At 38.3% G+C, this 23388-nt stretch overlaps 2 protein-coding genes and 1 long non-coding RNA gene across 3 annotated transcripts in view; 1 reads left to right on the forward strand and 2 right to left on the reverse strand.

Annotated features, from left to right (window-relative positions):
- Window positions 1-23388, reverse strand: part of LOC125289084 (basement membrane-specific heparan sulfate proteoglycan core protein-like) — a 947802-nt gene that overhangs the window by 213328 nt on the left and 711086 nt on the right. The gene's annotated exons all lie outside the window — the stretch shown is intronic.
- LOC125289217 (basement membrane-specific heparan sulfate proteoglycan core protein-like) overlaps window positions 1-23388 on the forward strand; it is a 33317-nt gene that overhangs the window by 991 nt on the left and 8938 nt on the right. The window contains exons 3-10 of the mRNA XM_048235946.1: window positions 7537-7572; window positions 19412-19678; window positions 19947-20219; window positions 20572-20844; window positions 21162-21437; window positions 21668-21934; window positions 22106-22438; window positions 22573-22845. Coding sequence (XP_048091903.1) covers window positions 7537-7572; window positions 19412-19678; window positions 19947-20219; window positions 20572-20844; window positions 21162-21437; window positions 21668-21934; window positions 22106-22438; window positions 22573-22845 — 1998 coding nt within the window. The remainder of the gene's footprint in view (window positions 1-7536; window positions 7573-19411; window positions 19679-19946; window positions 20220-20571; window positions 20845-21161; window positions 21438-21667; window positions 21935-22105; window positions 22439-22572; window positions 22846-23388) is intronic.
- On the reverse strand, window positions 2910-6528 carry LOC125289252. Its single transcript, XR_007192598.1, has 4 exons — window positions 6057-6528; window positions 5290-5317; window positions 4564-4719; window positions 2910-3782 (listed from the first exon to the last, which is right to left on the reverse strand). It is a non-coding gene; the product is annotated as an uncharacterized LOC125289252 (long non-coding RNA).

Raw genomic sequence — 23388 nt, forward strand, 5'->3', positions numbered from 1 at the left:
ATAAACATTTATAAAATGAAAAATAGAAAACAATATATACTTTTTCAAAATGTGTTCTTCCTCACTTAACAGTATCAAGCATTATATTAAAGCGATGGTTCGGAGTAAAATTAGGTTAATTGCATGATAATACCCCCAAACCAAATAGTTTTTTTTAGCAATGGTCGAACATTCGTTTTAGGTCTAGTCGCTGATTAGGTTAGTATTGGCGTTAACGTAGCGTGTATATCTGGTAAATTACCCCACTATTAATGCCTGGAATGTTACCACACTTCTTCAGTAGTACACCTGGGGTCCGTAAGTCATCATAAACCGAGGCATTGGAAAGTTCGTAAGTATATCAGATTTTATCAAAATAGCACTTCCGATAGTTTCTTCTCTCTGCTACTGCTAGCTACCACTGCAGACACCACTTCCTCGTTTCAGAAAAAAAAGTGAGTAAAAAAGCAGTGCACAACGGTAGCTAGTAGCAGAAGATCAGAAACTAGTAGGTAAGTGCTATTTTTAACAAAATGTGGTGTACTTACAAACTTTCCAATGCCTTGGTTCACAAGTACAGACCCTATGTGTACTACTGAAGAAGTGTGGTAACATTACAGGAATTATTAGTGGTGTAATTAACCAGATATACACGTTACGTTAGTGGCAACGTTTTTGACTGGTTGTCATGGTGCAATTAACCTAGGGTGAATTTTACTCCAAACCATCACTTTAATGAGAACCAATGCATATTGTGTTTTTGGGCCTATTAGCTTAAACACCTGTGCAGTAACTTAGTAGGCATTACAGTATGCAGACAAAAGGAAAACTGAACTAGTCTGGTAACCCTACAGCCTTCTTTCAGTTGAGTTTCTACAACATCAAGTCATTCTTGAGGGTCTGCAACTTGGGTGACAGTTTGCCACCTTCTAGACCAAGTAAAATCTTTTGAATAAATTCAAAAAGTGTTGGTCAGTGCTTTGGGATAGCTGAGGTGTAGTGCATAGATCAGTCCAAAGATTACCAGGAAGGCTTCGCCAAGTCTGGGGAGGCTGACCACGGCATCACTTTCAATGACGACAGAGACTCTCACAGGTTGGTAGTGAACTGGACTTTGGACTGCGTCATGGTCACTGATGACAGTAAGGAGGCCCACTGCAATACCATCAAGCTCTGGCTCATCAGACTCGTCCTTAATAAATGAAAGAGAGATACTTATCACACATGGAACAGAACAGATGACATACCATTTATCTTTCTTCAACCAAGTCCTGTTGAAATCAAGTAAGGGAGACCTGGGTCTCATTGTAACAGGTGAAAAACATAAGATCCATGTTCTGCACACATAAATTAGCCAAATTAACAGATAATCTAAGTGGTCTGAGAGACTGAAACCAAGCTAAAGGGCATTTGCAGGAAAATGTTTTACTTTACATCTTATTACTATCGTATTACTTTGAATACAACGCCAATGCAGTTTCTTCATAGTGAGGAGAAAGAAAACAGGCCATATACTAAAAATATATGGGTGGACTAAACAAAGGTAGGTCCTAAAACATGTTAGTATTTTGATGAAAATTTTGAAGATTTTGAAGATTTGAAAATTGTTCAAGGAGGGGTGCAGATATAACTCAAGAGTCTCTAAGAAGTTCACACACAAAATGTTCCCAAGCATCCACAGTTTCTGGCTTTGCCCGATGGGCTCGAGCTGTGGAGAGTTCCAAGTTAGCCATGTATCTGACATTTCTCATCCAGTTGCTGACTAAATTCAAGTTCTTATCATACCAGTAACTCAAAATGGTTTTTTAGCTAAAATTATTATAAATTATTTTAAAATGCAAGACTGTGTCATCATTTAACAAACATAAACATGGATCTGGGTCTATTGTACACAAGAGAATCTTACTCATAACTTTACACACATGAGCCCAGTAGAATCTAGATTGAGAGGGGCACTCATCTAGCAGCTGACAGGTGCTTCACAGTAGGACAGTGCTTGTAGGAAGGAAGAGCTAGAGCACACTACAAGCTTTATCTTTTATTTGGTGCAAACAAATAGGAAATGACTGACGTTAGATATTACTACATCTTCCTCAGAAGATTATGTAGTAACACCGTCACGTCAGTCATTTTCTATTTGCTTGCACAAAATAAAAGACTAAGCTGCAGTGTTTTCCAGCTCTTTCTTTCTGCTAACACAGTAGAATCTGTTAGTGACTTAGGAGACTCACTGTGCAGGTTCTGAAAAAATCAGAAACATCCTCGCGCAGATACACAGGAAGGGCTCGGAGAGCCGTAGTGCGCTTGGTGAAGATGTCATGGATTTCCTGTTCATATAAAAACAGAGTTGTATATACAAAAGAGGTTACTGAACAAAGCTGTCCAATCAGAACATTATGTCCACCAAAACTCAGAACAGAAGAATTTGTCATTGTCAACATTAGCCATTGTATTTCCTCTTAAACAATCTGCAAACTAGGCTAAATGTCTTAAAAAAACTGAACTTGTGCTTTAATGAAATGTGTAATTTATTTACCTGTTCATCGTGGATTTTTAAAATTTCAGTGAGAACATCTGCGGTCTTCCCAGTTTTTGATGCTTTCTGTCTGAATAAGGTCATCAGTCGAGGAAGATGGCGGTCAAGCTCAGAATAGAATGTGTTGGGCAGGTTCTGATTCGTAATCCGCTGGAACTCTGCATACAACTACATTGAAATAACAGTAGGAGAATACAGCAACACAGGAGTTTAATTTCACAAATCTAGCAGACATTTATACAGAAGAAAACTGTGGCAAAATGAGTAAGAATCACAATTTTAAGTGAGAGAGCTGATCCACATTACCTCAGATTCTATTTTGAGAGCAGGCCAGAGGTTCATGAGCTCGTTCACTGGTGGGCAGGACATCACTATGGTCTGTCGGCATAGGGGAAATGTGGTCTCCATCATCTTTCTAATGAGGGGCAGGTCCTTCTCAGTCTTCTTGACTTCCTCAACAATTGTCTGCCTCAACTCCTCAAGGCTTGAAGGATCCTTTCCTTGGGCAAAGTTGGGTAGGAAGTTCACTTCTGCTCGCTTGGGTCTTTTAATGTTGGAATGTGAAGGTTCATTTTCAGGATTACTTCTACTTCTTCTTCCAGCATTAACGGTGACCTCCTGACATCCAGCACGCCTCATCTTGTTCCTGTAATTGCCCATTTTGAACTTGAGGCTGTATTTCCATCCATTCCAGCCACTCTCAGATCCTGCTTCCTTCAGGCAGGGATGTTTGGCTACAAGAGCCTCAGCAGCCATTGCGATGTCTTTATCACTTGCGTAAGCTTTAAAACCATATATAGTAGATGCAAGCTTTTCTAAAATGTTATGCTTTAGGTCTCTTGTCACTTTAAGGGGTGTGTGGTTCTTCTCATATTCCGCATTCCCATCTCTAAGTTTCAGCTCAACATCAAAAGCAAAGGTGGGAACTGGAAAAGGTCCCGTAGGCCACCTGCTGAGACGCTCTGGAGAGGACACATCTGAAAGCAGAATAGTAGATGCAATAGAACTGGAGTCTTGTGAAAGTGAAATGTGCACAACTGCTTTTTGTGGCAATTCCTCAATGTCTTTCAGGGATGTAAGTTTTCCATCGAAGTCTGGATCTTCATAAAGTAAATCAAAGTCAAGGTCAATGTCCAGCTGTTCTTTTAGAATATTGATCAGTGCATCAACAGAGGCTGGTCGTGAGTTGAGTTTTAATTTTCTAGCCTGGTCTGGCTCAACAACACGTAGAATCATTGGTTCAGGGGATGAAGCTGCCATTGTGCTACTGAGAAGACAAAATCAGGTTGTTACAGAATACCATATGGACACCTGTTTAAATTACTATAGAGACTTTTAGATTTTTTTTTTCTTAGCCAGTTAATACATGGATCCAGGATACTATGCATCCTGATAAAGTCACTTCGGCCTCTAGAATTAAAATAGCTTTACACCATCACATACCCATCACCATACCTAGAGATTGGCATGGTTTTAGTTCAGTTAGCCTATTAGCTGGTTTGATTTGCATTGAGAAACCATAATTGGCAAGCTGAAAAGAACCATGCCAATCTTTAGGTTTGGTGATGGATAGGTGATGGTGTGGGGTTATTTTAATTCCAGAGGCCTAGGTGACTATCAGGATGCATAGTATCCTGGATCCATGTATTAACTGGCTAAGAAAAAAGAAAAATCTAAAAATCTCTAAGGCAATTTAAACAGGCATCCAAATACTTATGGCCCATGTGTGTTAAGGAAGAACATTTTGTTTATTTACGATACATTATTCTTTCACAACAAAAATTGGTATCGTTAAAGGTTGGATTTTTCCTCATTTCATCAATTAAGGCATTAAGATCAAATCCTTAGATTATTTTTTTATTACTCTTTTAGTCAACTTTAGCATGTGTCCAAATACTTATGTACCTAACTGTAAATTGCTTAATTTGTGTTACATGCTCCAAATGTAAAGCATTTGAGCTGCATTCTGTGTATGAAAGGTGCTATACAAATAAAGCCAGAGAGTGAATAAAGACACAATAACTGATACATAAAATAACCATTATTACCTTAGTTCTGTCTCACTTGAATGAACCGTTTGAGGGTTAGCAGCAGCGAGCCGTCTATCTTGTATGCTGGAAGAGGGACTGTGTCATTCAGACCAGACTGCAGGTGGATCGACAGGCTTGTGTTTGCAGTTGTCACCTCATAGGACCGTAGATGTTCTACATACCAGGAGTCATAATCACAACAGAGAAAAGATACATTGTGATTTACAAGGAAGATCTGTTCTATTTTGCAAAATGTTGACAGTCCACCGCTGACTCCTACAGACAGAAACATTCCACAGACATAGTCTGTGCCATGAACAGTCACATTTGATGTCTTGTAGTTGTTTGTTCTCTAATGTGCACTTGAGCAACCTCTGGTAGAGCTGAAACCAGAACAGATTCAATGCTGGAGTTTTTGGCCTGAAAAATTATGGTGCAGCAAGATGATATGCCATACGTTTTGCTTTCTGAGATGACTGAACACATCTGCTTGAGAAAAGGTTTGCTGAAATGTGTATGAAGGGCATTTAAATACCACAGGCCCTTGACTCTGCTCTGTGGGACTGATAGGCTGTGTGATATCTTGACCAATGAGTACTCAATGCACTAAGTGTCAGAAATGTACATATGCAATCCGGCGAGAGAGACATGGAAGAGGGCTGATTGTACAGTAGTGGCTATGCTGCAGCCTGTAGTGTCTAAATAACTCTATTTTGGAAGTGAAAGAAGCTGTGCACAACTTACAGTTCCAGATCATTCTTGGACCAGCAACCTAAAAGGCAAAGAACAAGTTTAGAATTTTAAAATGCTTATACTTACTACATAATATAACCACATATTACCTTACAAAAACTGCTTGCATGTTTGTTTTACACGGACGCAGCACTAGTTAACTCTAGTTCTGTTAACAGCAATCTAGCTAGATGCTCACTGCACCAACTCACTCAGAATTTAAAAACTAACGTCCATAGAAGCTACGAAAAAATGTGAATGTGCAGTGTAGGAACTCAGTTCGAGCATGCTCGTCAATGCTATTTTAATATTGGACCTTAGCGGTACACTATTGAACGTTTCTATCGACAAAAAAAACTATTACATATGAGGTGTCTGACAGCACATTAGCGCGGGGAATGAGCGCGTGGCTAGATTCATCCGTCGTCAAATTATTTTGAGTCTGGTAGTGCTAGCCCACTCTGGTAGTGCTAGTTGTGCTGCTAGAGTGTGTAATTTGTTGAATTTCCCCATGGGTTACAATAAAGTATTTATCTATCTATCTCCATCTAACTTTTAGTGGGCCACATACAGACTCAAGCTAAATGTCAACTGCCGACCACTCCATTAACGTTAGTGCTCATGCTAGCAGCAACCTCTCATCTGTTTGGCAGGAGAGTTGCATCGCTCTCTGCTAGTGGTAGATGCTAAGTAACTTTGAGAAGGTCTACGTTCTCTGAGACAAACACGTTAACAATAAAATAAGTAAAAGTAAACTAATAATAACATTCAAAACTTACAGTAAGTGGCAAGTGTAATGATGCAGACTACTCCACGAAGGCGGTGACTTCCTGCTGAGGCTTTCTGTTGGCTTTTGTTTGTTTGAAGTTGCTTCCCGCCCGCTGGGCTCGACCAAACGGCTGAATTCCGGGGGGCGGGGGGAATGTCTCTGATTTTAAACGTTACTCTTTTCTGATTTTAAACGTTACTCTTTCCAATTGCGGCCCACCAAAACCATGTTACTAGTTTTTTTTAAAGGTTCTTCCTTTAGTGCATGTAAACTTCTAGGTACCCACTGATTAGTTTTTCCACAAAAAGTCTAATGCATTTCAGATGAAACTGTTTTAATATGATTGCGATTTCTTTGTGATCGATTTTACTTATTTGGCGAAGCACTTCGACATTTTACTGTAGGCTATTTGAGCATGTAGGCTACTATATCTGATATATATGTGCTTTTTAAAAAAAGTTATGTTTTAAAGTTCTGCTTACTTTTACACATCATACATTTAATCAAAAAGGTTTAGTTGAACTAGGCTACTCACAAAAGTGGAACATGAAATTACTTATTTCTATTAGGCTAAGTTGTAGGCCTACTTAAATTGATTTTTTTAAGTTATACTTATTTTACTCAAAATAGTTCCACTTAATCAAAAATGATCACTTAAAATTACTCAAAAAGGAAGAATATGTAATTGCTTATTCCTCTTAAGTTGTACGTAACTAATGTTTTTAAGTTATACTTACTTTTACTCAAAATAGTTCCATTTAATAAAAAAGTATCAGTTAAAATTACTCAAAGGGGAAGAATATGTAATTACTTATTCCTCTTAAGTTGTACCTAAGTAATGTTTTTAAGTTATACTTACTTTTACTCAAAATAGTTCCATTTAATCAAAAATGATCAGTTAAGTTTACTCAAAAAGGAAGAATATGTAATTACTTATTCCTCTGAAGTTGTACTTAAATAGTGTTTTTAAGTTATACTTACTTTAACTCAAGATAGTTCCATTTAATCAAAAATGATCAGTTAAGTTAACTCAAAAAGGAAGAATATGTAATTACTTATTCCTCTTAAGTTGTACTTAAGTAATGTTTTTAAGTTATACTTACATACAACACAAAACAGTTGAATTTAATCAAAAAATATTAGTTAAAATAACTTAAAATGGAAGAACAAGTTACACCAACTTGACATAATTAAGTTAGTAGAACTTTGTCTAAAACTTTGAGTATGCACTACTTAATATATTTCATTACTTTGGACGTTCGGGTTTACAGTGCAGTTGTGAACAGCCTCTTTCACAACTGCACTTGGAAACGGTGTGCACCCATCACATGATTTTCTTTTTTTTAAATAATTACTGTATGTGTATGGTTGAAGTTGTTCCTCCATGTTTTTGAGTCCATCTACAATCATGAGCTGAGATACAAAGGATTTTGTTTATTTGTTTGTATGTGCCCCTGCCCAAGTGATCCTCATATCTTTCTTTCTTTCAGTTTTTACTTTTCACATCTACTTTGGAAACACTGAGGGTAAGGATTTGTTCATAATTCTGTCTGCAAACTACAAAGTGACAAACCAGTTCTCTTTCTTTCTCTCTCTGCCGCTTTATAATTTGTTATTATACGGCTCTTCACAATGCAAGTAGAATGCTCCATTGACTTGAATGGGATTTCAGAAAGTTCTAGCAGAGAGGGTTAAAGCGGAGCTAGTAATCAAGGATCTTTGGTTCTAGCGGTCATTATTTCTTGGGAAAGGACCTCTGAAAACAAGAATGACCGCTGTCAATGGCAACGGAGTTTGCGCTTGGAATTTCATTCAAAAGTGAAAGCAGACGGTTGATCAGTTGTGTTCTAAAGAATGTTTGATTCAAGTTCAGCGTGTGTTGCGAACCATTTGTTTCTCAGCAAAAGCCACGACGAAACGGTAACAAATAAGTGCACTCTTAAAAATGCTGGGTTGGAAACAACCCAAATTGGGTTATTCCTAGCCCAGGTACCTGGGTCACTATTGGACCGACCTCATGTTGGGTTAAAATAACATAATCGATTGGGTTGGTGACTTTAACTCTAAATTGGGTTACTTTTATCAAACCAACTATGGGTCATTCTTACTAACATGATGGGTCAAAATAACCCAGAAAAATGGATATGACCTACCAGCCCATTACTGGTTCATATTTACCTCTCTGTTGGGTTATATATTTGACCCACTATTGGGTGTTCTGTTTTTTTGCTTATGGATTTCGAAAAACATATTTCTTTACTTTATTTTACTCATGTACATCAAGGTGAAATAGGGCTGAAAAAATCAGCTGAAATAGACATAGGAGAATACATTATATTATTTTTTATATTTTTTATTGATTGCCACAAATGGGCTACAGTACAAAAGTAAAAAACAATGTTTCATTTCATTCAAACACTGTTTCATTTCATTTTGAACAACAATTTTACTAAAATCTAAAAAACATTTTACAAAAAACTAAAAAAAAACAAAAAAAACAATTAACTAGCAATGCTCATAATACAGTAGTGTAGTGACAACAGTAGAGAGAACTTGTCCAAAATACCTGTGCATCCTGCAGGAGCTGATCTGGGAAATCTTTGACCTGTGGAAAACAGAAAAAATATAGGTGTTAACAAAAATACAATGGATGAAATGTGTCTTGTCCGAAACAGGCAGCCAGCTACTCTAGTGACTACCCTCTCTCAGCCTCTAGCCTACCATAACACAGAGTAAAAAGTATAGACACATGAAACACATCATACACTAAAATATGTCTTACTTTGAGGGATCCTGTGTGGAAGGTCTGGACGGGACAGATGGGGCACTTGAAACACAAAGATTAAAAAGGTTAAAACAAAGATTAATGATTCTTTTAGGTAATCAGTGTCAGATCATATCAGATTCAGTCAGAATGACGTATGAATGAGGGCAGCCTTTTTGGACTCTGCACAGCCTAGCCTATGAGAGAGAGAGAGAGAGAGAGAGAGAGAGAGACTTTTCTTCCTACCCAAAATTAAAACCGAAACAGGCAGCCAGCTACTCTAGTGACTACCAAGTGGAATCTCTATCAGCCTAGTAGTAGAAACATTGTCTTTAATATAAAGATACCTGCTAGCTAGCCACCATGCTCTCGGGTCAAACTAACTTGACTGTATGTAGTTTTAGACTAAGACAGCTAGTTTGATTGCAGGAGAACAGACTAGACTGTACAGGTAATGTAACCGAAATGAGTGTCTGTGAGTGACACAGCTTTAATTGCTTACAAAGTTGCTTTACAGACTCTGTTCTGTGTCTGCGTGTTAATTAACTTACATTCAGGAGAGCTCATCACTGGGTGTCTCTTGTTGCCAATCATCTTGTGCCACTAGGAAATACAGAAAAAAGGGCCCGTTACACAAATAACAGCATCACCCAGGTCCAACTAACAGAGCTAAACGAGTGACCCCACACCTGTGGTTCTCAAACTTTTTCTGTAATTTTTGTCATTCTCCATTTTGAATAGGACTGTGCTGTGTATTTTGTGTGTGTGTGCCTGTGTCAGTGTGTTCTCCATCTGCATGCTAAATAGCTTACGTTCAGGAGAGCCCAGCCCTTCATATTTGGCTTCCTTCTGCCAATTAACAGTTGTCACTATGAAATGATAACATACATTACATGTAAAATATCTTACTATCGTTAGTCTTCTGAAGGAGCTCTGGAAGAGGGTGGTGTGGAGGTCGCTGTAACAGTCCCGTCATTATCCGGTGTCATTAGAAAATAAAGAAAAACGAAATTATTGGAGTGAACAGTACGTCAAGTTTATCACAATTAGATAAACTAAAGTCAGTGGGCTGAGTAATTGCCACACATGCAACTCATCTTAACCCAGGTCAATATAAGAGGCTAACATTCACATACAGTATGTTAACAATAGGCTATTTACCAGGCCCTGTTTTTTGTTACAAGTATGTCTAGGTGGGCCATGGGATAGAAAATGTTGAGAACTCCTGGTTTAGGCTAAATAATTGTGATTTCAATTTTGACCTAAATTATGGTTATTATTCCATTATTGAGCAGCACAGCAACTAAAAACGGCAACAACACAGCTGAGCTGTACAATACATCCAGTAAAAAAAACAATTGCTGCTGTTGGGAGTAACTGTACATGGCTATGAAACAGACACAGATAGTAAAAATGTAGGGAACAAACAGGGATATATTTGATTAAACAAGGGATTGATGAAGCAGTGGATTTCAGTATGTAAGGAAATGTTTGAATAGTAGGCTAGTTAGATCTATCTGCTCATATATTGTGTTCCTGATGACAAACTTCACATGACTGAAACCAAAGTGAACTTCAGCTAAGAACCAAATTATAGATGCTAGGGTGATGATGGTCAAGGTTTTACTGTGTACCTGTGTTGCAGCTGTAAACTGGGCAGGATCTGGAATATGAGTGGGGCTGAACATTGCCTGTGGAACAGATAATCATGTACGGAGCATTAGTTTATAGACAATTTGAGGACCTTGTTATCAATACATTATATGACAAATATGTAGATTGTGATCTAGGCTACTGTGCAATGTGAATGTAGAGGATGTCATAAAAGCAAAATTACGTCCGAAGCTTGCCACTTCTAAGCTTGCATTGTCTACTACTTTTTCAGGTGAAATGGCCTTTTGATGATAGGAGCACTACTACTTTTATACATGATCGACACTGATCAAATCGCTAGCGCTATTTTAAAAACAAACCCTTTCATTTTAGTAAACTATGTGTACACGAACAATGTTCTCAATGCTCGAGTTCATGTGTATAGACACTGATAATACTTCGATCAAAGTTTCAAGTTGTGTTGAGCCTTCTTAGTGTTTTAAAAATACAGATTTTGACACGATCATGTATCAAAATAGTAGTGCATTCAAAAGGCCACCCCACCCGAAAACGACAACTCATAGAAGCTTAAAATGGACGTAATTATGGTTTTAAACTAAAGTTTGATTCAGGTACATTCCCAAAAACCCCCTAGGCTGCATTTTGGCAGAGTTACGCTTGAAGTTCCGCTTTACTGTTTCTGTTATGTTTAAATTGAACGTAAATGCCAAATATGTAGTCACCTCTAGTCCCTCAGATTCAAAAGAAGTGCCGAACTTCACCTCTGCTATGACTCCCTGCAATGGCCAGCGAAGTGGCAAGCTAACGTTAACGCTTAACTAGCTAGCTTCTACCTACCTAACGTTTGCTGAAAACACATCCCGTTAAAGCACTTTCTAACCACAACAGACGTCATAGAATACAGTATCTGATTAAAAACACTTCTACAATGAGTTTACTTATGTGTTATCCTAAGTTAGCTAGTTGGCCTACAGTATGCAAGTTAGCAGCTAACGTTAGCAGCTAACATAACCAAATAGCTTGAAAAATAGCTTGTGTAGCAACGTTAACGTCACCGTTAATGTTAACCTTAATATAACGTTACTATCTTCAAAAAGTTAGCCTACACCGGATTAGTCTATGCATTCTACCAAATATCATATCATATATCATCATATAAATTGTGGCATACGGATTTTACACAAATTCAACATACCTTCGAGCTTTCACTGCCGGCTTGTCGCTTGATGTGGAGGACCAACGGTTGCAATCAAACATTCTAGAACACTGTTCCAGGGGTACAAGACTGTTGTCTTCATGTCTTTGCGATTGTCAATCCAACTGGTAGACTATATTATAATGACCAATGACTGGGTTAAAATTACCCAGGCACTGGGTGCATTACATGATTTTTTGTGCTCTCAGCCACTAACCCAGCACCTGGGTCTTAACAATAACCCAGCATGGGTTATGATAACCCAATAAAAGTAAAAATGTCATTAACCCAGTGCTTTAGTTAAAATAATAACCCAGCACTTTTAAGAGTGTGTAAAGAGACATATCATGGAGTTTATTTTTTCGTTTTGGCAAGTAGCCGTATAATAAGCGGGATAATGTATAGAACACCGGTCATTATGGGAAAATAAGGTCGGGACTTATTTTCCCCATAATGACCGACGTTCTATACATTATCCCTTACATAGTGGAGAATGTATGGTAAAACTCATCATTGTAAAAGTCTGTTACAGTTTTTCTCAGTCGCTTTGGTGCTTTTTTCAGATCAGAATGAAAATTCTCATAACTATTAGTACAACCTCCACAATATTTAGTCATTTGTGCACATCATACTAGCAATTTCTCCTTCCTTTGAACAAATTGCAAATGGTTTTGGACATGTATCAGTTGCTTTCATACAATTGACCGATCCCAAGCCCCGCCTCCTTTTGCTATGTCACAATGAGGACTTCGGAGGACCTCTTCTTCTTCTTCTTCTGTCAGGTTTTATGGCAGTTTACAGGCAAAGTGTATTACCGCCATCTACTGGACTGAGATGCAATCAATTGGATGTTATTTCAAGGAAAATCATAAAAAAAAAAAAAAAAAAAAAATAAAAAAAAAAAAAAAAAAAAAAAAAATAAAAAAAAATAAATAAAAAAAAAAACACAAAACAACCAACTAAATCCTATTTGCTAATTGTGTTTCTTTGATAAATGTGATGACAGCACTAGTGATGTTTCCTGATCTAGGCTCACCTAATAAGGTGTCTAAAGAGAAGGCTTTCTTGGCTGCGTTCACTTCCCTCTTTAGCTTTTCTCTTTGTCTGGAGAATCTTAAGCATTTTAAAAGAACATGATCTACATCCTCTCTCATTCCACAAAACTCACATTTTCCAGTTGGATGTTTATTTACAACATGTAAGCTATTATTCAAACCAGTATGGCCTATTCTCATCCTTGTAAACCAAACCTCCTCTTGTCTGTTTGGGTACATAGGTTTGTTATTTAGGATATTTTTTTGTATATTATATAAATGTCTACCTTTCTTCTCCTTATCCCATTCAGCTTGCCATATTAAGTTAACTTTGTGTTTGATGATTACCTTAACTTCTGATCTGCTGAGAGGAATGTTTAACTGAACTTCCTCTTCCTTAGTTGCCTCTTTTGCCAGCTTGTCTGCTTCCTCATTACCACCAACTTCTTTATGAGCAGGTACCCATACAAACTGGATTGATATTCCCTGTTGACTGATTGTAAATATGATATTATTAATTTCATTCAATAAATCCTGTCGGCATGATGATTCTCCATTTTGTATAGATGTGAGAGATGACATTGAATCAGAACAAATAACTGCTTTAGGGGGCCTAGCTTCTTCTATCCACTGTAATGCAATAATAATAGCTGTCATTTCAGCTGCAAATATGGACAGATGGTCTGATGTTCTCTTTTTAATAGAGATTTTGTGATCAGGGATATATGCTGCAATACCTGTTTTACCCTCTGAATCTTTAGATGCATCTGTATAGACCTGTGTTGTATCATAATACATACTTCCTAGATATTGCTCTACGTTCTGATACACTCCTCCAGATTTAGCTATCTCTATGGTTTCCATAATTACCATAGGAGAACAAAACAACCAAGGTGGAGTTCCTACCAGGGGCACAGTCTTACTACAATTGATACCATCTATTTCCAGTTGGTTTGCTATTTTATTACCATCCCAACCAAAGCTACAAATCTGGGATCTACCATATTCCCAACACTCGTTAAGAACTTTCTTAGTGGGGTGTGATACATCATGTTCCTTTAAATTAATCCAGTAAGCCATACTCAACTTAATACGTCTAAGGCTTAAGGGCATTTCTCCTGTTTCTATTTGTAATGCTGGTATTGAAGATGTTCTAAATGCACCACAACATATCCTCAGACTTTTAGCCTGCATTCTATTGATTTCACCAATCAATGTCTTAGATGCTGAACGATACACAATACATCCATAGTCTAACACTGATCTTATCAGTGCAATATAAATTCTTTTAAGGGACATCCCTGGCGGCTCCCCAGTTGTACCCTGACAAACATTTCAAAACATTAATGCCCTTTTTTTTTTTTTTATTTATTTTCTGTATGTGTTCCTTAAATGTTAACTTGACATCAAACCACACTCCCAGGTACCTAATAACGTTAACTTGTTTTAATGATTGATTATATAACTTAAGTTCTAGTGTGGGATTTATTCTTTTCTTTGAAAAAAAAAACAAATAAATTGAGTCTTCTCTATAGACAAATGAAAACCCCACTCACATGCCCATTTTTCTACCTTGTTAATAGCCAGTTGCATTTTGGTTGTAATATTATCAATATTGCGTCCTTTTACCCACAAAGCTCCATCATCCGCATATAATGCTCTATTAATTCTAATGTCGTCTATTGTATTGAAAACATCATTAATCATGATGTTGAACAGCACTGGACTGCATACACTACCCTGAGGTGTTCCGTTTTCTATTGAATAGATGTTAGAAAAATTAACCCCAACTCTCACTTCTATTGTTCTATCCTTTAAAAAGTCTCTAATCCAGTTAAACATCTTACCACTAATACCCATTCTATTCAGCTTAATTAACAGTCCCTCCTTCCATAGCATATCATACGCTTTCTCTATATCAAAGAATGTTGCTAAGACTGATTCTTTACTGACTTGCGCTTTCCTTACTTCATTTTCTAGACATACAACAGGGTCCATCGTAGTACGTCCATTTACGGAACCCACTCTGGTGTGGGGAGACAAGACCTCTTTTTCAATTTCATACATTAGTCTTCTAGTGATCATTTTCTCCATAAGCTTACATAAGTTAGATGTTAATGCTATTGGCCTGTAACTTTTAACTTCAGTCTTATCTTTCCCTGGTTTCCCAATAGGAACCACTACAGAATGTTTCCAGCCCAAAGGCAATCTTCCTTGCTCCCAAACCTTATTGTAAAGACTTAAAATTATCATTTTAGCCATATCATCGACTTCATTAATCATTTTATAACATACACCATCCTTCCCCGGTGAAGTATTCCTAACCCCATTTAACGCTCTCCTAAGTTCAAATAACGTAAATTCCTTATCTGGTACACTCTCGTTTATTACATGTTTCCCCAGTAGCCCTTTACTCTCATCCATAACTTTAACTTTCCAAGACAATTCCTCATCAGTTAGGTTTTTTTTGAACTATGAACCTTAACAAAACTTTTGCAAGCATCTCTGCTTTCTCTTGATTAGTTACTGCCTCTTTATCATTATTTTTTTAATTACAGGTAGAGAAAATTCCCTTCTAATGCCTCCCATCTTTTTTAATCATGCTCCAAACATCACCCACTTTGACTTCTGCTCCTATTTTACCACAAAAGTCACGCCAATATGTCCTTTTAGCTTCTTTTATGACTCTTTTAACCCTTGAGTGTAATTTTTTTATATTCCATTAAGTTGGTATAGGAATGATTTGATTTAACAATTTTGAAAGCTTTATGTCTGGCTTTAATTGCTTCCTTACAATCATCTGACCACCAAGGTACCATTCTTCTTTTCCTCATCCCAGAAGATTTGCCAAGAACCTCCTCCGCTGACTCACATAAAATATTTGTAATTGTTGAATTTAACTCATCAACATCATTACTCATTTCTGACATTATTCCCATTAGCCTGCCACTTGCCTTCATGCTATATAACCCCCAGTTTGCTTCTTTCATTCTCCATCTTGGAAACCAATTCTCTTCAAGGCACACATTTTGATTTCTAATACCTAACCAAATAATATAGTGATCACTGCCAAGAGAATTTTCACTAACCTCCCATTCACTTACCCCTGCTATCTGATCAGATACAAATGTAAGATCTATTGCTGATCCTGTTCCATGAGACGCATCATACCTAGTATTCCTTCCGTCATTTAAACAAACCAACTTATAATCATCCATAAACTCCTCAATAGTGCTCCCATTTTCATCCACCTTAGTACCTCCCCACAGAGTGTTATGTGCATTAAAATCTCCACATAATACTAGCTTCCCATTTCCCTCCTCACACATATTGTCTAGCATTTCTCTCAGGATTCTTTTACAAGGGTTATAAAAGTTGACGATTTTAATCTTAGTTTTACCTACCCAGATCTCAACCAGGACTGTTTCAACCTCTTTATCTGCATTTAAAGCTCTGTAATTAATCCCCTGCTGAATAAATGTGGCCACTCCACCTCCTGCAGTATCCCTGTCTTTACGTACTGCTGTATATCCATATATTATGAAATCAAGTGATGATTTTAACCAGGTTTCCTGTATACAGATAATGTTGGGTTTAATATCTAATTCCTCAATAAAGTTTTTAAGTTCCTGACCATTAGCAATTAAACTTCTGGCGTTCCACTGTAAAATTGATAGACTCATTACGAACTGCCACCTGGTACCTGGCTATCAGAAATTCCTAATACCATGTTATGAATAGAGTCAACTGACAAATCATGAATCTCTAGATACTTTTCTGCTGCTCTTTTAATTATTTTAATTCTATCACTTCTACTTGCCACTTGGGCTGAACAGTTAACCACTTCCACCATAAAAGCAATGAAACTTTTCTTATCCACAATTAAAGTATCTTCAGTTACCTTACAACATTTCTGGGTCGTTTGAGCTTGACTAGGGGTTAAATCTAAAGGGGCCATACCTACTTTAACCCTTGATTTTGCTTGGTTTTCTTTGTCAACCTTTTTAATGGCTTCAGCATAAGTAATGATCTCTTTTACCTTAACATTTTGCACTTGAACTGCTCTTTTATGCATTTCGCACCCTTTGTAGGCCGCACTATGTTCACCTCCGCAATTACAGCACTTGATTTTCGTTCCTTCCGCACATTTACCATATTCATGTTCGCCTCCACATTTAGCACATCTGGGTTTTGATTTGCACGCAGAAGAAATATGTCCATATCGCTGACATTTAAAGCACCTAGTTGGTGGGGGGATGTAAGTCCTCGTCATATAACTTACATACCCAATCATGATTCGTTCAGGCATCTTAATCTCATCCAACACTAACAAGACAGACAAACTTGGTCCTTTACTTCCATTCCTAAGTACTTGCAAACGCTTGACTTTGCTGACTCGAACTCGTTTAACATTGCTTTTAATGTCTTCTTCTGACAAGTCTGTCGATACTCCAGATATCACCGCCATTATTTTACCCCTTTCTTCCCAGTCTTGGGCTTTAACACTTTTCCCCAGTAACGTTTTAAGTTTCATCAATCCCATTCTCTGATCACTGTCTTGACAAACCACTAACAGGTTACCATCTCTTAGCGTTCTGACGGAGCGAACTTCTCCTATTTGCTTATAAATTGCTTCACTGACTTTTAATGGGTTTAATACACAGGGGGTTTGAAATCAAATCTCTACTTTAACCTCAGTCCTAACTCTTTTCGTTTCATCTAGTTTAGTATTTCCTTTTCTTTTCTTCGATGCTCTTTGAATTAAATTCCATTCACCTTCGTCACCTTCGCTTATAGTACTCTCACTATCATGCTCCCTGACAACTCCTCCAAATCATTAGATCTAGTTTCAAACTTATCCATGCTTAACAATCCATGATCACATCCCAGTCCACCAAACGCCATTTCCAATGGGTCTGGCGGCTTTTTCGCATTCCCGGAAGCACTCATCGCTTCCGACGCCCTCCAAACAACTCCGCCGTGAGAAGCCCGACGCCCTAGCGACTGTCTCTCGTGTATCTCATACCTTCGGAGGACCTCGGTCAATTTTGAATTTTCTAGTGGCCATTCGGTATGACAATACGCCAGTTATGCGAATGCTATAATGCTTCTTTGCGAGTAGCTTAAGTAACTAAATAACTAAAAAGAGCTCAAAAGGTTCAAAGATAAGCCTGGGATACTTGTAGAAGTGACATCCGATATCCTGACAGTGTGAAACGTTAACACACATAGGCCTAACTTTAATCGAATCATGTGCAGATTCAAAACTATGCAGTCTCGAAATCGCCCATATTAGACCTAGGCTACTACATTGCCCACGTTTAAATTAATTATAGCATAAGCGGGCAAGTCTAGTGCAAGACAAATCACGTCTGCAAACTGCAGATATGTCAAACGTGATAGGCATGGGTTTGAACTCGGAGTGGTTTCTTTTCAATACACTTGTATCATGTTTATTTGAACTCTTCCTTCTAAAGCAGCTATTCAAAATAATAAGTAGGCTATCGGGCCTACCGAAGAGAAGCTACAGTATCTCTCCACCTCCCCAACATGAGCTGCTTGGCTAGTCACTCTCCCAAGTTGCGTGGGAACTTGGATCTGCAGCACTTGGTCCAGTCTTCTATTAATCCTCGAAATATGGTTAGATTTTTGTTATGGACACGTCAACACCATATTTTTTGCACAGACCTGTTTATTGAATCAGTCACATCTGCAGCAAATAAGGTAAACTACCTGCTCGTGATAACGTGCTAATTGTTTATCCCCAGTTAACATGCATCCCATTAAGATCCACGACACCGGATTTGTTTGTCCTCAATTTGTGGTGTTCCACCTCATTGATAACAGCAGACATTGTGAATGTGTCCATCTGCATACTGAAGGCCTTTCTGGCCTCTGTTTTTGAATATATCAAGATTACTTGACCCCAGAAATCCAGCATACACTGTTGCACTCTCGGCTAAATGGGGTGCTGCGTCCCCATGTTGAACACGCGTTCTCGCACACTTTCCTGCAAACTTGTCCGACTTAGCAACAGTAACTATGGGACTGACAATGGGAGGAGGGGCTTGGGATCGGTCAATTCTCTGCTGTTTTTTAACATTATCATTTGCTTATGTCATGTCAGTCAAAATGGACTATACTTAGGCCTATCGATGCTGAATAGTCGTTCCCAATATAACGTATAGTCTTCATTTCATTGCTTGAGTCATTACATACAAAATTGTTGAATTAGTTATCAAATTCTGTCACAATGCTGTAGAATTGCAAAGAGCATACTGTAAAAATGTACGTATTCAGTATCGTGTACTCACTTACTCCCCTAATGTGTAACTTTATTGTAGTTTTCAAATGGTTGTACAAGTACTGTATAGTGCTGTTTTGAGCATGTTCAGGTAGTGTCACCGAGTTCTGACCTTTTTTTGCATTGGAAAACACTGAGAGAACTATCATAATGAAAACATGACAAAGCCATTTGACTATCCTGTTCATAAACGATGGTGTCAAGACTTCTCATTTTGATGACACTGACACTTTCATTGACATAAATACTTGCTTTTGAGAAATGGACTATCCATATTGAGCAAGTGACGTGCTTTTGCAGGTTATCCACTAGGTTTTGCAGTTTGCACTAATTGTTTTGAGAAATGCACTAACTGCTGTGCAAATGTTAATAGTGATGTGAGAAAAGCACCAAAGCGGCTGAGAAAAACTGTAATGTGTGTTGTATTAGGACATGTGTTCTTGTGTTTGGACAGATGTATCGACAGCTGTTTTGACTCTTGAGCCAAACAGAACAACAATCTTCCAAGGAGAGACTGTCCACCTTAACTGCAGCGTAAAAGGACAGAACAGCTATGACAGGTGGTACAAATTGCAGAGAAGGAATTCTTATGGCTACTTTACTGATGTGACTTCATGGGTTCAGAGAAGCATATTTGAGATTCATCATGCAAAAGATGGTGGGATCTACCGCTGCATTGCAGATAGTCTTCAGAGCAATGTTCTCAATCTAACTGTTTCAGGTTAGTTGGCATTCTACACTATGGTGTTGGCAAACAGTTATGTCTCTCACCACCATAAAAGTCAAAGACTGTGTGCTTTGGAGTCGGGTGAGTATAGCCTACTATAAACAACAATTGCATTTCTGTAATTTGGTTGTGTGTCTCATTTGATATATAATAGATAGGCAAGTTTTAGAGGTTCCGTGTCCAATGCCAAATTCCTGACCATTAGACCACCATAACCCTCATAGTAGTATGTTCACTGAATGTATCCAATCATGTCCTACAGGTCTTCCTAAAGCTAAACTAACTGTCGAGCCAGAGGTCTGTGTGTTCATTGGTGAGACGGTCACTCTGATTTGTGAGATAGAGTCTCACCGTGGCTGGACATACAAGTGGTATAAAGGCCTAAATCCCAATCCGGTGTCTGAGTCTGAAGGAAACACCTTCACCATCAGTGGAGCTGGTTACTCTGATGAGGGCCAGTTCTGGTGTCGGGGGGAAAGGAGAGACAGACCCACAGCATCAGAGACCAGTGGAATCATTGTTCTTGTTGTCCAAGGTAACTGTGGTGTTGCCTATGCTTTCTGTATTCAGCAATGCTTCTGTGTATAATCCTCATACAATTCTCCATAGATTACTTATTCAAACATTTAGATGGATAGATACTCTAGATAGATAGATAGATACTCTAGATAGATAGATAGATAGATACTCTAGATAGATAGATATATAGATACTCTAGATAGATAGATAGATAGATAGATACTCTAGATAGATAGCACATACAGTGTAATAAAATTAACATGTACATGTCTTTAAATGATCATAGCTTCAGTTAGATTGTTTCCCTCTGCTCACTTCAGGGGAGAAGAGAGGTGCTGCTGGTATTTACTTTATGCTTGTCCCCATAGGTCTGCCTGTGACAATGCTAACCGTAGAGCCACAGAGTCCTGTGTTCACTGGAGAAACTGTCACTTTCAAGTGCACAATATACCATTTTGATGGCTGGACGTATAAGTGGCACAAAGCCCCCAGTTCAAATCCTGTGTTTGAGTCAAATGGAAACACCTTCACCATCAGAGGAGCTGCTGAATCTGATAAGGGCCAGTACTGGTGTCAGGGGGAGAGGAGAGATAGACCCACAATATCATACCCCAGTGGATCAGTGATTCTCAAAGTGATGGGTGAGTGATAAAAAGATAAAGATAAAAATCCTACCACATATTTCTTCCAACCATTTGTTAGTAAATTAGCTGGTTCCAATTAGCACAGATTAGTTCAGCTAATTAGTGAATATCACCTGTTCACAGGCAGAACTATAGGACTTCTAAGCTGTGTTCGAAATGTTCACTCATTTGTTCACTCATTCACTCACTCACTTACTGACTATATAGTGTTATCTTCATGTGTGTGTGTTGTGTGTGTGTGTGTGTGTGAGAGGAAGAGAGAGAGTGCACAAGTGCAACCAGAGGACTGATATTTGTAATATGATCTGCTTCAGGTTCTCCGCCCAAACCTACACTCTCTCTCAAGGGCTCTGCACCAGTTCTCACTGGAAACTATGTCTTGCTGACCTGTGAATTGCAGTCTGCTGGGTGGCTCTTCTACTATTACAAAACCACACTGGACTCACAGCATGTTAGTGTGTCTGAAATAAACTCCTACAGCATCAACTCTGTTAAAGTATCTGATGGAGGACAGTACTGGTGCAGAGCTGGGAGAGGAGACCCAGTCTTCTATACTCAATATAGTGATGCATTGTGGGTAAATGTCACTGGTGAGTATTATACCTGCCTGCCTGTCTGTCTGTCTGTCTGTCTATCTATCTATCTATCTATCTATCTATCTATCTATCTATCTATCTATCTATCTATCTAGTTGTTATTGCCTGCCTGCCTGACTGTCTGTCTCTGTCTGTCTGTCTATCTATCTATCTATCTCTCTATCTAGTTGTTATTTACACTAACTCTATGCACATGTATATGTATTTGTATGATATGCCGTTAGAGAGACCAAAAGCTGTTGTGAGTTTGGAGCTTAATTGGACACAAATCTTCCGTGGAGAGACAGTCACCCTACGGTGTAACATCCAGACAGAGGAAAACCATGACTGGGAGTACAGCTGGTACAGGAATGGGATTCTTTGGTCTGTAAATCATCTCTATACTTTCACCGCTACTTATGTATCCAAAGACAACTACACATGCAGGGGACAACAAAAAAACAACCAAATGGTGTCAGACTTTAGTGAAGCTTTTACTTTGAATGTGATTGGTAAGTTTTACTTTTATACAACTTCAACTTTTGATAGGTTCAAAAAGAGTCATAAAATATATATATATATATATATATATATATATATATATATCAACTACTATGCAAAAAAATATTTTAAATACAAACTCATATTAGTCACTAACCATAATAGTGTTTTTCTTTCAATAGAAAAACCAAAGCCAGTTCTTAGAGGACCTCCACAGACCTGGCTGACTGAAGGAGACTCAGTGACTCTGAGCTGTGAGGTTAGAGGCTCCACTACAGGCTGGAGATTCCACTGGTACAGATATGTTTCTTTTAGAAACAGATTACCCACTGTTACATATGGAGGCACAACATACTATCTAGAGCTTCTCTCTAATGGTGAGAGAGAAACTGGAGGCTCCTACACTCTCAGCCCTGCTGCTCTTAGACACACAGGGGTTTATGTGTGCAGAGCAGAGAGAGGAGAGCCAGCCTATCACACAGAGTTCAGCGATCCTCAGCCTCTTTTTATCACAGGTTAGTACAGTCATTAAATAAGTATGTGCTTATCATAATTGCACCATTGTGTATTTGCCCATATATTTTCAAGGGTGTGGCATCAGGGGACTTTTGAGACAAATACAGTGCTTCCATTTGTTCTGATTCCTCAGGTGTTCCTTCAGCCTCCTTGGTGATTAAACCCAATAGAACTCAGCACTTCACAGGTGACTCTCTCTCCCTAAGCTGTGAGGTGCAGGGCAACTCTACTGGATGGAGACTGAGGTGGTTTACCAAGAAACCGGAAATATCACAGTGTCCATATTCGTGGACAGCAGCATCGGGTCCTCGATGTCATACTGTCTTGTACTCATATGACAGCGGCGTGTACTGGTGTCAGTCAGACAACAGCAAGTACAGTCACATTGTCAACATAACCGTGCACAGTAAGACAACAACATATTTCTTATATTGCATATGTCACGTAACACTGCTTTATATTTTACCCCAGCATCTGAAGGGTTTCTCTACCATGATAACTTGGCAGGGTAAGGTCATGTAGTTTGGGCTCTCTTACTGTATATAATTAATTTAGCCTGATACTGGATATCAAGTGTAGCATTTGTTCCGGCATTGCACTGTAGTCTCTGATGCTCAGCTGATCCTAATTCAAACACAGTTCCCCAATTGAATTAAGGTGGTCTGACAGTTTTTGTCACAATCAGTCGGATACTGTCATGGCTGGAAAAAAATGCACAGTGTCTGCCTAGCGTAAACTATCATCTGGTTGCACTAAACTATCATCAGCTTGCCAAACAAATACCTCAGCTCCACTTTTGTTTTGTTAGGGTTTTAAATTACCTTAGCCTTTGGTGCATCCATTTATTGTACTGTATGTATGTGTGGAAATTGCAGTAAATCGCAAGAGACCATTTCTGACGTTGAGCACACAAATGTGTGTGTCGTTTATTTTGATAGGAAAAACACTG

The sequence above is a fragment of the Alosa alosa genome, chromosome 24 (genome assembly GCF_017589495.1).
Source record: "Alosa alosa isolate M-15738 ecotype Scorff River chromosome 24, AALO_Geno_1.1, whole genome shotgun sequence".
Classification (NCBI taxonomy): Eukaryota; Metazoa; Chordata; class Actinopteri; order Clupeiformes; family Clupeidae; genus Alosa; species Alosa alosa.